Below are 18,987 nucleotides of genomic sequence, written 5' to 3'. Positions count from 1 at the left end.
ATGCTGCTATAAAGACACATGCACACGTATGTTTATTGCAGCACTATTCACAATAGCAAAGACTTGGAATCAACCCAAATGTCCATCTGTGACAGACTGGATTAAGAAAATGTGGCACATATACACCATGGAATACTATGCGGCCATAAAAAAGGATGAGTTTGTGTCCTTTGTAGGGACATGGACGCAGCTGGAAACCATCATTCTCAGCAAACTACCGCAAGAACAGAAAACCAAACACTGCATGTTCTCACTCATAGGTGGGAACTGAACAAAGAGATCACTTGGACACAGAAAGGGGAACATCACACACCAGGGCCTATTGTGGGGAGGTGGAAGGAGGGAGGGATAGCATTAGGAGATATACCTAATGTAAATGACGAGTTAAGGGGTGCAGCATGCCAACATGGCACATGTATTCATATGTAACAAACCTGCACGCTGTGCACATGTACCCTAGAACTTAAAATATAATAATAAAAAAAGTATGATTTCTTATTTAACCCACTGATTGTTTTGAACTATGATCCTAGTTTTCAAATACATTTTTAAAAATCATTCCACTGTAGATTTCTAATATTTTGTGTGTGTCGAGAATGCTTTTTGTAAATTGTCAATTATTTGAAATACTTTTAAGACTTCTTTGAAACCTAACATATGGTCAAATTTGAAAGAGTTTTCTATAACTTTGATGTACATGGAAGAGCATATATGTATTGGTTTAAGTTTATTAAACACATTTAATAAAGCATTAAATAAATATCTTTGCACATCTCACTCCTCAAATGCATGAATATATCTATGTGATAAATTCCTAGAGGTGGAATTGTGGGTAAAATTGGAGACAAATTGTAAACATTGAAATATATTGCTTTCCACAGAGGTTCACCAGTCTCCACTGAAAGCAAAGTGCCTGCTTTCTCTACTCTCACCAACATGGGTATTACTGGGCTTATTTATTATCAATCAACTGATGTCAAAAGAATGCAATCCCACTGTGGTTTTGAACCACATATTTCTTATAGGTGTGATGGATGGAATGTTTGTGTCCAGACCAAATTCATGTTGAAATCCTAATCCCCAATGTGATGGTATTGGGAGGACTGGGAGGTAATCAGTTATGAGAGTAGAACCCGCATATCATAAGAAGATTGCCATCTGCCTTAGACAGACACCAGGTTTCCCAGTTCTTGATCCTGGACTTCTCAGTCTCTAGAACTGTGAGCAATAAATGTCTGTTGTTTAAACAACTCAGTTTATGATAATTTGTTATAGCAGCCTGAACTAAGATAGTCTCATTCTCCACCTTTTCTGTTGCAATTACTCTGCTTATCATATCTGTGCTGAATTCTTAGTCATTTTAAGAGTAAAACTTTTCTCTTTTCTTTTGGAAGTCTCAACGTACTTAAACTTATTTTTCAGACATATAGCTTATTTTCATTTAATCATGAATAATTTATTTTGTAATGACTGATTTTGATGAGATAGTTTTCTTCATGTATGTTAAAATTCTGGTTTGTAATCTCATCTTGGATCAGAACTTTCATTTTTTTCTCTCTGACTTTTTGAGTTTACTTGTGCCTATCTACAAGCAATGCTGCTTCGACTTTGGCCCACCCCATTATTTCCAGCACTCTTGGTTCAAAAGTACAATTTATGTATTTTTGTGTGTGTGATTCTATACTAAAACAATATTGGACTTTTATCAGATTCAATCTCCAAGCCAGACAGAAGTTCAGCTTAATTGCCATGCCTGTGTCCTCCCATCTCTTTCGGCACAGGACTTCATTTAAGTAACCACCACTGGCGGCAACTAGCAGTGATACATATATTTTTTTCAATTCTCCTTTCAAAAGCAAATGGAATTTCTTTCCAGGTTCTGAATTCCAGTACTGCCTGCCCCCAGATCCCAGCTTCATGTGGGACAGCTTTATTTCTATTGACCCTAAAATTTGAGAACCTGTTCATTTCTGCTAGCCTACTACCCAACCCAATAAGGTACTAAGCTTTAGCTCACCACTTGACACTGTGCTGTATTTCTGTTACTTAGAGATACATATTTTTTGTTCATAAGGCAGTATCTCCTTTATTTTATCCTGTTATATTTTATCATCACTTCCGTGTGTTGAGAAGTGAAAACAGAGAAGCAGAAAGTTCAGAGTGTGAACCTGAAGTCTCACCTTCACATGAATTCCTTTTTTATTGTCTTAATGACATTAGATTACTTGTGTGAATACACAACTATTTATTACTATCCCTACTGATAAGCAATATATTATTTCTAACTTTTACTATTAAAATAAAATGGCTTATTGAATATCTTTGTGCATATATAACCTTATACAATCCTACTCTTCTTTACATGAATTTCTAGAAGTAAGACAGAAGGATTAAATTTACATTCCTACAAACAGCTGCAGGGCCTATTTTCCTGGTACTTTGCCATCACTATGTAATATCAAACTTCTCTTTAATTTTTCTAATCTGAAGAATAGCATTTCTGAGTTTCTTTTCCATGACAGAGTGACTGAAAATACACTTCCGTTTTCCCCAGTTACAATACAACTGCTATTTGTTAGTCTGGAGTGTAAGAGAACAGATGTGGCACAATGCACTTCTTGGTCAAAAATAGGTCCTTTGAGATTAGAAGTTCTTAAATGATGACTGTTGTATTGTACTTGAAGTTAGCTCTCATTCTCATCTTTATAGGAATATAAAAACCAAATGTGGCTATGTTTTGAACACCAATAGATGACAATTTATGTATTAAAAAGCTATTCTAACTATCATATATAAATTAATTAGCCTGAAAACTTTTGAATGTTCTAACTAACATTTTAAAAATCTTTGAAAATAATCATGAACTCTGGATTGAACATTGTGGGTAAAGGTCTTGCAGCTTGTAAAACTGAGAATTTAAAATAAATGAAAAAATATCAAAAGGTTTGTAGATGAATACATATTTTAAACCATTGCTTTTTTTAAGTCATTTTAATGACTGCAATGTTCACAGAAGTCTACCATAAATGTGACTTTGTAACTGTGCAACTCTTCCGAAGTTGGATAAATTGTGGTTTACTATATCCAAAACACAGATCAAATTAGAAGCAGATGGATAAATTATTACCTTTCACTTTTTTCTTTTAAAGTGAAACACATGTTTTATCAGAGTTTCTTTTTACATTAAATTTTTGCTTACCTAAAAACTATTTGTTAGAAACATCTGATGTTTAATTAACAGCATTATTAAACAGATAATCCAAATCTCAAGTCACCACATATAAAAGTGTCTCAGAAAATTCAGTTCTCTAAAGATAACCAGCCTTCCTCGTCATACTTCAGATTTATTTTTATGTTCAACCATATTCACAGGAAGTTGTTTTATAAGTGTTAATTGCAAAATATCAATACACATTTTAAAATAAATCACAGGCNATGTTTTATCAGAGTTTCTTTTACATTAAATTTTGCTTACCTAAAACTATTTGTTAGAAACATCTGATGTTTAATTAACAGCATTATTAAACAGATAATCCAAATCTCAAGTCACCACATATAAAAGTGTCTCAGAAAATTCAGTTCTCTAAAGATAACCAGCCTTCCTCGTCATACTTCAGATTTATTTTATGTTCAACCATATTCACAGGAAGTTGTTTTATAAGTGTTAATTGCAAAATATCAATACACATTTTAAAATAAATCACAGGCACTTAGAATATTCTGTTAAATTTACTTAATCATACTATTTATTATTTACATGCTTTGCCTGCAATTATTTTTTTTCTCAACTGAAAGTTCAAACTAGTTTTTACTAACACATAGCTTTGAGAATTTACATTACTGTGAATCTCTTTATAATTTATTTACATATAGAGAAATTGTAGCCTGGTTTTATGTTTTGCATCTAAATTTGCTTTAATAGCATATCTAAGTAGTTGAAACTCAGGATTTTCCATATTGGCTTATATTTTGTTTTAACAAAGCTTTGCCAGTTTCTTTTCATATATGTTTTAAAACTGTTAGCTGCTATATTTTAAGATTAATACAATCAGGAAAATGCCAGAAGTTATATGGAGAAAATATACACAACGTATACTTTGAAGTATATTAACTCGAGTCAAATAATTGGCTCTTTGGCATTAGAATTGCCCTATTAAATAAAACCTATTTATGCCATCAATAATTCATTCATTTGACAATAATTCATCTATTAATTTTCCATTAGTACATGTTCCAAAAAGTTCATTTCTAAACTTAAAATCACATTTTTTTTCTAACAAAGTACCCTAAAATTATGAGTCTTTATGTAACAATTGAAAAGAGTCACATAATTGTGAAAAAATTGTTAACAAAACATTTTAGAAACATAATTTCCTTGCAAGGAACAGGCTTCAGGAGTACGTATTTATCTATACCTATGTTAGCTTGCATTTATTTTTGTTATTTCTTATTGGAATCCTTAATTGTAACCAAGAGGCATGATTAAGAAAAGAAAGACAGTGCCTTATTATACCTTTAAATGCACATCAGCCATGTGGTTTTCACAGGGTTTTCTTATACCTTTTAGTTCTCATTTGTACTTTTGTTAGAATATGTAAAATAGGGAGCAAAAGAAATCACTAAGAGCTCAGGATTAGGCAACTGAAAAACAATTTCACATCAAAGAGAGATTCCAGAGATGATATCCTGAAATCTACAGAAAATTATTTCCATGGATTATTTGGAGGATGATACCAACCATTTCACAAATTACAGCACAATAGCTCATTGTAATCTACTTTTCTCTAAACTTCAATACATCATCTGGCATAAAGAGGGAGGAAAATTAGTTTATAATTTCAACTGGAACCCAGTATATATAGCAAAACATAGTAGAATATAAGATATTCTATTACTATGACTTCTCCATTTTGGTTTCCTATTTGTACACATACATACACATGCACATGAAACCAAAATGGAACAGTCACAGTAATAGGGTATCTTTATAAAACACAGTGACTCTTGGATCAAAGCTTTAAATGGCAGCCAGTATCTTCGTCATAATGGAATTAAGCAATAGTACAGTAATATTTAGGAAATTAGTTGAAAATAAATACATATAATTCTTTCTTTTCTAAATCATCTTCATTTAAATTTTAGGGTGAGGCGTTATCCACAGAAAGAGAAATGCTGCCAGCTGGTTTATCATACTTACCTCTCTCTTGATTCTGAATTTCCAGATTCTGTATTCCAGATTGCCTGGTTTAAAGTCCCAAATGTAAAATAAATAAATAAATAAATTCAAATAAAATCCTACATTTGGCATGTTGGCTCTGTGAGCGTGAGCAAGTTAAAAACTTCTCCTTGCCTCATGAATTCATGCAGAGAACATTCATAGAATTATTCTGGCACCATTGATAGTTCTCCCTAAACGTTAACTACTATTATTATACATGAGCACATCTACCAGAAATATAAGACTACTTTTTACAAAGTTGAGATACAGAGTCAGGATGGGCCAAAAGGATTCCACACTCAGGGAGCCCCAATAGAAGCCAAAAACAATGTTCACTTACCTGTACTCCAACAGGAAAACTTGGTTTTGTGGTCACACAATCGCATGGTACCATTGCAACCTTTTTCATCACTACCATCTTCACAATCTTTTTCTCCATCACAGCGCCACAGGTCAGGAATGCAGTTACCATCAGGGTGGCATTGAAATTCATTTCCATTACAACCAGCAGGAGAATGAATCTCTTAATTTGAAATGAAGAAGAGAGAAGCAGAGGGGGGGCAAGATAGGAGAGAAATTATGATTTTACTTGTTGGTTGTTTTTATTTCACATTTTTTTCTTTCTTCAGGCATTATTATAGTGCTAGAGAGAATACATTTTTACTTTAGATGGTTAATAGGTATAAATCTCTCTAGTATTTTCTAATTCATTTAAATAACATTAATAGTCAGAGAAAATGATGTTTCTTGCCTCCCCTAAAATTTCTGAAAGTACTATGTACATTAGAAAAGAAAAAGTAAGATAATTTGTGGATATTCTGTTGTGGTTTTTACTCATGTCTAAAAGACGAGATCTCTCAAGGGCTTTCTCTAAGACACATAAATTAGGTTATACATTCTAATCTTAATGATAAGACCTTGGCTGATTTTCTTATCTTTCTCTAGGTAATTTCTTTCAAATTATTAAGAAGCAAATAACCAAAACTAATAAGTACTTTCTGACTAACGAAATCTTTGAAGAATAGCATCCAAAATTCTGAGAAATAGATACAAAAAAAATCAGGTAATAAATATAACATCTGGACATAGGACTTCAATTCTAGAATCAGAATAGACACTTAAATGTTAAGAATTTAATTTAATGAAATACTATACATTCACATGTATCAATTAATAATTTATAACAATGACCAGGTAACATTATTGCCCCAAATCTGGTGATTAAAAATATAGGATAAATTCTGCAGGTAAACATAAATAAAAGTAAGAAAACATAAATGTCGGGATACAGATGTTTGGCAGTGTAACAATTGAATAACATGACTGAACTGCAGCTTATTGAAACCTGTGTTAACGTCTAATGATATATTAATCTGCATTTCCAAATACTATGGTAAATAAATATTTTAGTAGACATTTTTAGACCAAAGTTTAATGTAACAAATTTATTGTGTACCTTGTATAGCTCTATCTAGCAATTAATATATAAGCTACCTATAGCAGCAATTCATCTTTATAATTATGATAAATTTGAAGCAGGTTCAAGTGAATTTCTCATTATTTATTGCACTGGTTTAGTAGATATCTATGGTTATAAATTAAGGTTAATCTAATGTCAAAGCTAATAATAACACTGATATCACCAAACCAGTCACTTACTCTTTTGAGACTTCATTTGTTCAGTGCGAATGCACCAACAGGGTTGATGTGAGAATTAAATTAGATATCTATAAAGGATTAATTCAACTACAAAGTTTTGTTGCTGTTATTTTCTATAATGTAAATGGTTTAGTTCTGTATTTTTTCTTTATTTAAAGATTTTCAGCAACTAGAATCTGTCAGGTGATGCAATACTATAAAGATATGCAAGATGGACTTGACCATACGTCCTAAATATTGCTAGTGCAGTAATGCTGAACCGATAAATAACCAAGGAGAAACAACTCTGTGTAAGCAAGGGTAAAGAAGTTCTGTTGGTCAAAAACGTGAATTGTAATTTATAGAAAACCATTAGGACAAATTTTCAAAAGTGATCACCGCTAAGAACACACACAATTAGTAAAGCATTGAGTTTTGTCTTGCTTTAAATCCCCTTCCCAAAACAAAAACTTTATTTTTCTAGTATTCTAGCTATCTAATTCATTCTCACTTTGGACATACCATCTTTTCTGGTTAGACAAAATTCTTGGTTTGCACACACACAATCAATCACACACAATCAATAAAATGGTAAAGTCTGTGCACAAGGGCAAGATATATATATACAATGTGATATAGCAATTTCCCACCATATTTATTTAGCATCTGCAGAGTTCCCTATATAGAAATATATTCATTGATTCAAACAAATGTATTTAGAAAATATCTGGAAAAAGAAAATAAGAAATAACAATGCAACAATAAAAAAGAAAAATCAATAAACGATATAGTATAGCAACTATTTTTATCATATTTACATTGTATTAGGTATTATATGTAACACAGAAATGGTTTAAAGTATATTATGGGAGGATATGCATAGGTTACATGCAAGCACTATAACATTTCATATAAGAAACTTGAGCATTCTTGAATTTCGATATCTTCAGGGTCCTGAAACCAATCCCCAGTGGATATGGAGGGACGACTGTATGACATAGCTACTATAGTTGTAAATAATTATTTGGGGACTGGTTTCATAAACAAGATATTGTGAAGTCTTTAAGCCTAGGCTATAACTTGAAAATCCTACATTAGCTCAATATTCAGGAAGAAGAAAAGAGACAACTCAGACCTCCAAGGCACATTCAGCTCTGTGCATCATTTTATGGTGAAGAGGCCAGCTTCCATGCAGAAATGAAAGGGCTTTTTGTTCTTTTTTCCTTCTACTTAACTTTCCTCAAAACAAAACAAAACATGCCTTGGCTCATCTGACTTGGCTCATATAGCCTGCAGCATGAGCTCAACCAATAACATTTAAAAATTGTATTTCAGGTAATTGTCAGAGATTTCAAATATTTAATAAAGAATTGAAGATGTAACCTATTGATTTTTCTACATTCTCCAAAATAAGAGTCAAAGACTGGCAGCTCATATATTGAAACTGTTCCTCAGTATGTTCAATTTGACAAACACACTATTGGTCTTTTAAAAATCTGAGAATTTTCAGTAAAAACCTAGACTCTCCAGTACCTTGAAAATTAGGGAGAGTCTTGGGTTGGCATCCTTGCAAAGTTAACAACTGCTACCCGCATTATATGTGGCCAAACTTAGTTACATTAGCACCTTCCTTTTATAAAGATCAAAGCAGAATCTTTGAGGAGAGAGAGTATGCTGTTATTGTGTAAGATTTCTTCCATTTGCTTTGCTTGCTATTGTTTGATTTATTTGTGCTTCATAAGTTAATCCACTCATTTGTTTTCTTATTCTAAATAAATATTTACCTTATAAATTTAAATACAAATGTTATATTTACCTGGAGATTTTCTTTCTTTTTTTCTACTTAAGCTACCCAAGTCTAAACCTCTGCATGCTGGCATAACATCTATTAAGGGTCACCACAAACAACTGCATTATAATAACATAAAACAAGGGTATAGTCCGAAGAAGAAAATACGATTTAATACTGTGAACTTTCAAACCTAAAGAGGATAATAATTTTCTAATAAAGCACATACACATCACTAATGTGTAGCTCCTTGTCTTGGTTATATTATTTTCCCCAGCCTGAATTGCCTTCCTGTCTTCAGAACGTCACCTATTAATGTCAGTAATTTTTGCTGTTGTTCTTACTGTCATTGTTTTTGAGACAGGGTCTTACTCTGTCACCCAGCCTGTAGTACAGTGGTATGATCATGGCTCACTGCAGCCTCAACCTCCTGGGCTCATACAGTTCTCCCACCTCAGCCTCTCAAGTAACTGGGACCACAGGTGTATTCCATCACACCCGGCTAATAAACGAAAACAACAACAACAAAACTGTACAGACGGGGTCTCACTTTGTTCCCTAGACTGGTCTTGAACTCCTGGCCTCAAGAGATTCTCCCGCCTCAGCCTCCCAAAGTGCTGGGATTCCAGGCGTGGAATCCCAGCTAATGAATGTGATTTTTAGGACTCATTTGCCTTTTAAAAAATATACCTAGGATTGGGTCTGTAGATTCAGAAACTTCATGAGTAGATTTTAGGGGATTTACAAAAGCTCAGAAATAATACATGATATTTTTTATTGATATGCATTTTTTTTTCCTGTGTCAGAAAGTTAGAGCTTTTGACTTTCAAGGTGGTCTTCAACAGCAATGCCAAGACCTCACATGTCTCTGAGTGTTTATCTCCCATCAGTGTACCTTGCATGGATACGGCAGCCTAGATGGCATTCCATTTTGCTTATGCTTTACATTAATTACATTAGATTGAACCCAGTGGAAAAAGGACCAATCATCAGCTCCTTTTGATTAAAATTAAATAAATAGGTCAGGCGCAGTGGCTCACACCTGTACTCCCAGCAATTTGAGAAGCCAAGGCAGATGGATCACCTGAGGTCAGAGTTCGAGACCAGCCTGTCCAACATGGTGAAGCCTTGTCTCTACTAAAAATACAAAAATTAGTTAGGTGTGGTGGCTCATGCCGGCGATCCCCGTTACTTGGGAGGCTGAGGCATGAGAACCACTTGAACCCAGGAGGCAGAGATTGCAATGAGCCAAGATCGTGCTACTGCACTCCAGCCTGGGGGACAGAGGGAGACTCTGTCTCAAATAAATAAATGGAATTGCCTATTGAAAGCATCCCATATTACAGAAATGATTACTTTTCTTGTAGTTACGCACATAAGTAGCAGAGATGAGATTCAAACCCACATAAATTTTAGAGTCTGCTCAGATTTATGACTGTACCATTTTAAACTTCTTGTATGGTTTTTCTCATATAAAACCTCAAGAACAAAAATAGAATTCATTCATATAATCAAAAAGCATTTATAAACTCATTAATTTTCATATTTAAATCATTGCTGTTCAGCCTGTTTTCTAAAAAAATTTATCATTTATTTTACGCTATTGTAAGATCATGATAAAACTTGTTCTTTTACAAAAAGTTCAATACATTACCAGTTGTGTGAGACAGACTAGTATTACAACATGGCAGGCATTTCTCTTTTTTGTTTTTTTGAGATGGAGTCTCGCTCTGTTGCCCAGGTTGGAGTGCAATGGTGCAATCTTGGCTCACTGGGTTCTGCCTCCTGGGTTCAAGCGATTCTCCCATCTCAGCGTCCCCAGAAGCTGGGACTAAATGCATCCGCCATGATGCCTAGCTAATTTTTTTTTTTTTTTTTTTTTTTTTTTTTTGTAGAGGTGAGGTTTCATCATGTTGGCCAGGCTGGTCTCGAACTCCTAACCTCAGCTGATTCGCCCACCTTGGCCTCTCAAAGTGATGGGATTACAGGCATGAGTCATTGTGCCCAGCTGGCAGGCAGTTTTTAGGCACTGGGATAGAGCAAAGAATAAGACAGAGACTTATTCTCAGAGTCCAGAGTGCTCACCACCACACCATGAAACCATCAGTTCAGACTTATTCTCATAAAACTTGAACATGGGAGCAAAGAAGGGAGCATATAGGCTTTTAATAAATAATTATACAAGAAATCAACTAAATTACTTAAGAAAGTCATAAGTGTTGTGAAGAAAATGGATGAGAGTAATATTATAAATAGTATAACAGAGAATAATAGACTGGTTACGCTGTGATAACAGATCAATACAAAATCGCTGCATCTTACAAATATATACAACTTAATTATGGCTCATTTTACATATCTACTGTAGATCAGTGGGTGCGCTATCCCTGTGGTGGTCATTCAAAGACCCAAGCTGATGAATAAAAGACCAACTTGAATGTCTGCAGTTGGCAGGCGAGAGGGAAACGAGGGTTCTGGATGGTCTCATATCCAATGCAAAAGGAAGATATGTCATTTCTGATCGCAATTCATTGACCAAACCTAGTCACATAGCGTGGAGCCCCATCTTATTGGTCCCAGTCAACCACAAAGGTCCCAGGAACTACAACCTTACCATAGGCCCAGAAAAGAGAATAAATAGAAATACATTGTCAATGTCATTGATGACTGCCATCTGGAATGACTTGATTATAGGAAAAATATTAAAAAGGGTGATAACAGAAGGTGACACTTGAGTGAGACCAAAATGATGGAAAAGAGCTAGGCATGAAGATGTTAGGACAAAAGCACACACAGAGGGAATAGCAATTGCAAAGTCCTCAAAGGAGGAAAGAGTTTAATTTTACAGAAAAGAAAATATATATAATGGTAGTGAATGGGTGAAAGGAGACCTGAAAGGTAAGTAGGGGTTGACTCTTGTAGAGATTTATCAAAAATTATGCTAAGATAAGATAAGCACAATAGGTATCTATTAGAGATTTTGAAGCAGAGAAGTGATGGTGATATAATTTAATTTACATTGCTTAAAGATTTTGTGAGCTGCTGTGTGAAAACACGGATTTTACAAGACTTGAGTAGAAGTAGAAAAACCAGATAAATGGGTTTCAGTGGAGTCCAGATGCAAAATGGAATGCATATTTTTTGCATTTGAAAAGATTTCAGAATAGTGATTATTCAAATAAGTAGGCTATGTAGGCAGTTACAAAGCAATGTCTTAAATGCTGTGAAATGAGAGAATGCCAGGAGAACACACAGAAGGGAAGACTGTCCTGGACTTGGGGATTTCATACTAGGCATTTATATGACAGAAAATTAATCAGAGTGTTCTGGGTCAGAATTAACAGTCAGGCAGGGGAAAAAGTTAAATGCAACAAAAGATTTTCTGCACGAAGCCAGCAGTATTAATAAAATTTTGGGTAATGTGTGAGCAGAAGAGGAGAGAAAGAGAAAGCTAGATTGATGGACAAGGCCTAGATCTTGAAAGATCTTGTGTGTTGTGCTGAATGTCTTGGTTATAACCTTACAGGCTTTTGGGAACCACAGAAAAGTTACAGCTAGATTCGGATGTAATCAGACTTGCAGTTTATGTAGATCACTTTGAGAACATTTAAAACAATAAATAGAATACAATCTCCAAGAACCTTCACATTTATAAGGGTTTTATGTATATGCATCTATTTTATCTGCTTGGACACTTAAAGTTTATACCACAATCACAGAGACTAACACACACACACACACACACACACACACACACACACACACACAGAGCGAGAGCGAGTGAGAGAGAGAAAGAGAGAGAGAGAGAGAGAGAGAGAGAGAGAGAGAGAAAGAGAGATTGAGATTTATTTCCCACTTCTCATTCTACTCCCTCACTATAAATTAAAAATATCTCTAACCCATTTCTCACTATCTGTTAGGCTTGGATGGGTGTTGATGTTTAGGAATGCTGTCCTCTTCTGCCAGAAAACAGAAAAAAGTCATGAGGTTTTATTATCTCTTGACCTTCTTGCCAAATCTGAAATCCACTTGTTAACTATTGTTGATTTTCCTCTGGATGGAAAGCTACATCCCTCTGAAGAACCTATGATGACCATTCCAGCTCGAGTTTCAAGCCTATATAGTTCCCCAGAGTCCCAGTTTTCTAAGCTTCAGGGCTTGGCACACAATCTATCTTTGTAACATGGCCTGTCACAATGGATTGTTAAAATGATGACTATTTATATGTATATGCGCATGCTATTTTACTGTTATGTTTTCATGTTGCTGATGCCAGTTATATTTTTAACTAATACAATTTTATTGCATTTTTGCCCCGAAGCTATTTAAACCAAGCATACAATCTGGGGAATCTGATAAATAAGTAAATACAGAGCCCTGAAGGAAATGTGGCAACTGCTGGTAGAATTTATCCCAATATTTAAATGAATTCACTGGGACTAAATATTTATAGTTAGAAGACTAGCAACTGTACAGTGACAGAAAAAACCTGTTTTCCTCCTAATGTTAAAAAAATGAAAATTAGTATTGCAAAACTTATATGTATGATATAAATATTTTATTCTGAATATACTTTTGGTATATAAAATTGTTAAAGCCTCCTGAGAAAATAGCCAAGAATCATGCTGCAAATACAATGGAATATTTAAATTGTGAGGCCAACCTGGGGAGAAGTCTTTTCTTTTTTGATTATTTTAATGGAGTTTATACCTTTAACTTGTCATTCATTATAAAGTGCTCTGAAAATTAAAATCACTGTATGTTGGATGTGCACAGAGCTCCCTGTTATCATCACCACATGTCAGTCCTTGCTCTGTTCTTACCTTTTCTGTGAATCACTATGTCTTAATAATTCCCGCACTTAAGGCAGCCTTTTGCTTCAGATTTCTTCTCCAGACACTCTTCTCCAGCTCTGACATGACTTAGAAGCTGGTCTGGCAGCACATCCATAGCCTCATTCTGTTAACCAACAGAATGTGGACATACCTTTGTCTGTCTGTTCCTGTCTGAGCAGAACCTTAATATCACCCTAAGGAGTTTAGCCTGCCCTCAGTTTCTAGAGATCCTGAGCAGACAGATGCTTATTAAAAGCTACCTCCCAGACTTTGGGCTAACTGGTTTGTGTTGGGATTGGTGAGGATACACTGCCCTGCTCTTGTCTATGTAATGTGGGATAAACTCTCTAGGGGATGCTGCCTACTCGATGGTAGTATGATCTCCACTGTGAACTAACAATGTAGTCAAGCCTAAGTCTTTCTTCTTAAATCAACTTGGCCTTATCCCATTGGACCTTCATGACAGCCTATAGGTCATCTGGATTTGCCATATCTCTTGTTTTATTATTCACATGTCACTTCCCTAACTTTAACCTCACACATCCAGAGCATGTGTTTTCGTGTTTTCCCTTTAATTTCAACAAACTCCTTTTATCTCCTTATATGTAGTCACCACCAGAGATTATCCTGATAAGATGTTGGATGAAACCATTAAATTCATCATGAGTACACAGACTTTAGGACTTCATGATAAGTGAAAAAAAATTACAAGATCTTAAGTCTTTATATATGTTTACTGTCTGAGTCAGTTAGAAAAGTTTAATAGAAGGGAATGGAAAATAATGTGTGGATAACTAGGCAGAAGTTAAATTATCTTTAGTGTTCAAAACAGGCATTCAAATAATAAGGTGAAACAGAAGCTTCAATGTAGAGTTCTAAATATCACCTTAGTAAGTTAAAGTATTATCGAAGCAATATCTACATAAAACATTGACTTAGTTCATTAAAATTTTACATTTTAACATCTAGAACACCATGAACATTTTGTTTAAAATATAAGTAAGTACCAGAAGAATGATGAACTCTTACGTTATCTAAATGTAAGTGAATAGATGCATTAATCTGCTGAATTGGCTATGTAAAGTAATGGAGAAACCAAGTTTCCCATTCACTGCTTGTATTAACCAATCAATGTAACAGATATGTTAGTTATCAAATATTAAGTAAAATAAATTACAATGTGGATAGGCTACATTTGGAAATTACCGGTTGGTTTACCAGTGTGCTCAATGGTAGCAAATATTTTCTAGGAAAAAACTGAAGAAAAGATATTATTTGATCTTAAAAAACGATGTCAAACATTTTGTAGAAATAATGTGCATAAGCACATACTTATGAGATATCTCTGTGAGGGAGGGATGGAAAATATAATTTAAAAATTATTAATAATTTATTTATTCTTACTTCAGCCCTTTCTTCTCCCTTTTGCCTTTGTCCCATGAATTTGATATTCTATAATATATGGGTGTAGGATTATTCAAGATTACAGATCTTTATAATATGTCTCCTTGTATTCTAAATGAGGGGTTAGCAAGCTGCAACCTGCAAACTAATTCCAGCCTACCACCTGTTTGTGTAAATCAAGTTTTATTGGAACCCTGACACGCTCATTTGCTGACATATTGTCTAGGGTTGCTACCATGCTACAACGGCAGCTTTGAGTAGCTGCAATAGGCAAAACCTAAAATATTTACCATCTGATCCTTTACAGAATAAGTTTTCCCACCCTTGTTCTAAACTATTCTAAATATTGTTTGTGATTCACAGAACATGATATTCAAGTATATACATATCAACAATAACAACCCAGGCACAATGACTAATTCCTTTAATTCCAGTGCTTTGGGAGGCTGAAGTAGGAGGATCACTTGAAGTCAGGAGTTTGAGACCAGCCTAGGCAACATGGTGAGACTCTGTTTCTATACTTTTTTTTTCTTAATTAGCAGGGCATGGTGGCATGCAGCTGCTTAGGAGACTGAGAGGAGAGGATTGCTTGAGTTCAGTTCCAGGTTTCAGTGAGCTGTGATTGTGCCAGTCCACTCAATCCTGGGTGAAAGAGTGAGACTCTCTCTCTCTCTCTCTCTCCATATATAAATAAATAGAGTATATATATATATATATATAGTGTATATGTGTGTATGTGTGTGTGTGTATATATTCTGATACCAGAATGTTCCTGAGTATTAAATGCACAGTATTAAATGCACAGAGGATTGCATTAATTTATGTGGATGCTTTTAGGCATCAAAGTTATTTGTAAAAAGATTTTGGATGTACATAATGGCAATACATTTTCCTTAGGTAGCTCATGCATGCACATATGCCAACCTAGACTTCAAATAAATATCCTAACAAAAAGTGAATGATCTGTTCAGTATAGTGAAAGAATATAATATCTAAATGCAAATTCAGCTGAAGCTTCATATAAATAAGAAAACAAATGCTGACAGGTCAAATAGGTTCTAAAGGAAGCTAAATATCAACTACTTCTCAAAGAAAAGGCAGCACTTTATCCCATTGCATATTTTTTCATTATCACAAAAGCATGGACATATCTCATTACTGAGGAGTGAAGTCATTCTTTTTTAGGTTACTCATATCTTTTGTTTCTATGTTGTTTATTTTTTGCTGAATGCCTGAAATCCTACCATTTTAATAGTCATTAATCATAACTTGAGAATAGGGAATCAGAATTTAAAGACTATGGAAAGTAATTGACTGTTGTCATTTTTTAAGCTCTGCTCAAAGAGCAGGACAACAGGCTGAGGTTCTTCATTAAAATTAGGTCTTTACACTATTAATTATATATTTAACAAAGCAAAGGATGTTACTCTGATGTCAAAGTGCATAATAATTCTCTTAATAAAAAAAGCTAAATTTATCCAGAAATACATGTGGACCCAATACCAATTTTCTGCATAGTAAAAATAAAGATAATTGGCTTCTTTCTTTCTATTCTTATGAACTATGTTCTCATATTTTATTTTTTTACATTACATTTATTGGATTTGTTTTAATTTTCATGATAAGCACATTGTTAGAAATATACTTTGTTATTAAGTGATTCAAAAGCCTTGAGTTGTCTTTAATTTTGATGTCAAAGTTGGTTTCAGTATTAAGGTTAAAATGACTTTTAAAAAATTATTTTGCCTTGGAAAACAAAAAGAGGTTTTCTATGGATAAAATCCATTAATAATTAACACTCTTTATATATCTCAGTGGCATTTTATTCTAAGGAAAATAAATCAATCTGTGAGAGAATAAAGTTAAGCCAGACAATTTGTATTTCATTGAAAATAGATATTATATGTCTCTAAAATTAGAACCTAAGTTTTACTTTAATTGTATTTTATGAGAAAACAATCCATAGCTTTATTAAAAATAGTCAAAAATATCAGGACAGAAGAGTATATGATTTTGCCAAGTCTATAACACATAATTTGTGAATTCCCCCAAATTCAAAGTCAGTACTTTATTCTCAATAAAATTTAGTTACTGAAAAATAACAGCAGCTGGTTTTGCACCCTGTATTTGTTTTGGTAAAAATGAATTGAATGAAGATCACAGAAAGACAGCAGAATAGAAAGCAACAGGAATATGTCTCTACACCCAGACAACAATTGCATTGGCAGGATCTTTCTAATGCATACTAATTAGGAACTCAAGTCTACTGAACCCTTGCAACTTCCAGGGTAAGGCTTGGATGGTAAATTGTAGTTAATTTAGGTTAGTTTCAGCTCTTAGCACAGTCACATCTATGAATACCTCAAACCCCAGTTCTATGGCAAAGAATCAGGCCTGTGTTCCTGGAGCAGCTTGCACACAGCTTGTGCGATCCAAAGTAGACAAAAAGGATCTGCCCTCCAAATTTGAATCTGTGCTTTGATTACTGACTGTTGTCACTGATCTCAAAGGTGCAAGGAGATGGTGACCATTGTCATTGCACCTCTCTTCATTATTTCAGGTCCCTCCATCTCTAGCTGAAGTGGCTTCCAGGAAATTTTAAGAGCCAGTGCCCACTTTATTTCATTTTACTCAGTTCTTCTTTTGGGAGCTAGATATAAAAGACTAATACATTCAAACACAACCGCTTATACAGATGAAATTAGAAAGTTACAGTGTATACCAATGGAAAGTCACAGGCTAAGAAATACTTGAAAAGACCTTAAATTTACACCCCAGGGTAATCTGTGGCACAGAGACAACCTACAAACATTTAAGGGGAAGAATCACTTCCAGAGTTATCACATTATTAGATTCAAATTTCTAGTTTTCAACAACAAAAACAAAAATCACAAGGCATGCAAAGAAGCAAGAGTATATGATTAAAAGAAAACAAAATAAACCAATGAAAAATATCTCTGACAAAGATCTAATGGTGGATCTACAAGACAAAGAATTTAAAACAACTGTCTAAAAGATGCATAAAGAAGTCAAAGAAGATGTGGAGGAAGTCAAGAAATAATGGATGAACAAATGAATTATCAATAAAGAGATAAGCCTAAAAAGGAACTAAAAAACATCTGGAGATGAAAAGTACAATAACTAAAATGAAAAATTCACTAAAGAGATTCAAAGGCAGATTTGAGCTGGAAGAAGAAAAAGCTGGCAAACTTGAAGACACAACAATGGAACTTACTGATCTGAGGAAAAGAGGAAAAAAAATAAAAGAAAGCTTTACACGGCAGCAGAGACTTGTAGGACACCATGAAGAAGAGCAATGTATAAATTTTCCAGAAGAAGGAAGCAAGGAAGAGAGAATATTTAAATACAACTTCAAAGTTTGATGAAACACATGAATATATACATCCAAGAAGCTCAACCATCCTCAAGTAGGATGAACTCAAAGAAATCCACACCAGAACACATTATACGCAAATTATCTAAAGCAAAAGGGAAAATCTTGAAAGTGGCAAGAGAGAGGATACTTACCACATTTGAGAGATTCTCAATAAGATTATCAGCAGATGTCTCATTAGAAACTTGGATAGCAGTGTGGGCTGATATATATATCCAAGTTTCTGGTGAGCAATCTTTTGATATATGTATATATACACACATATATATGTATATATACATGGGTGATATGTTAAGTGTATATATACACACATACATATACATACATGTACCTATATGTATATGTATACCAGCCCAAACTGATTATGTGTGTGTGTGTAAATTTGTAAATTCAAAGTGTCAAAAGAAAAAAAAAATTGCCTGGGCATGATGGCTCATGCCTGTAATCCTGGTACTTTGAGAGGCCGAGGCAGGCAGATCACTTGAGGTCAGGAGTTTGAGACCAACCTGGTCAACATGGTGAAACCCCATCTCTACTAAAAATACAAAAAAATTAGCCAGGCATGGTGGTGTACACTTGTAATCCCAGCTACTTGGGAGGCTGAGACAGGAGGATTTCTTTAACCTGGGTGGCGGAGGTTGCAGTGAGCCTAGATTATGCTACTGCACTTGAGCCTGGGTGAAAGAGGGAGACTCCGTCTCAAAAAAAA

At 34.3% G+C, this 18,987-nt stretch overlaps 1 protein-coding gene across 1 annotated transcript in view; it reads right to left on the bottom strand.

Moving 5' to 3' along the window:
• The window catches only part of LOC108532435 (low-density lipoprotein receptor-related protein 1B-like), a 614,569-nt gene that overhangs the window by 236,018 nt on the left and 359,564 nt on the right, over window positions 1–18,987 (bottom strand). The window contains 1 exon segment of the mRNA XM_017876508.1: window positions 5,559–5,741. Within this exon segment, the coding sequence (XP_017731997.1) occupies window positions 5,559–5,741 (183 nt within the window).

This window comes from Rhinopithecus bieti, unplaced genomic scaffold (genome assembly GCF_001698545.2).
Source record: "Rhinopithecus bieti isolate Rb0 unplaced genomic scaffold, ASM169854v2 scaffold_10356, whole genome shotgun sequence".
Taxonomy (NCBI): Eukaryota; Metazoa; Chordata; class Mammalia; order Primates; family Cercopithecidae; genus Rhinopithecus; species Rhinopithecus bieti.
This window is presented reverse-complemented; position numbering and strand designations above follow the sequence as displayed.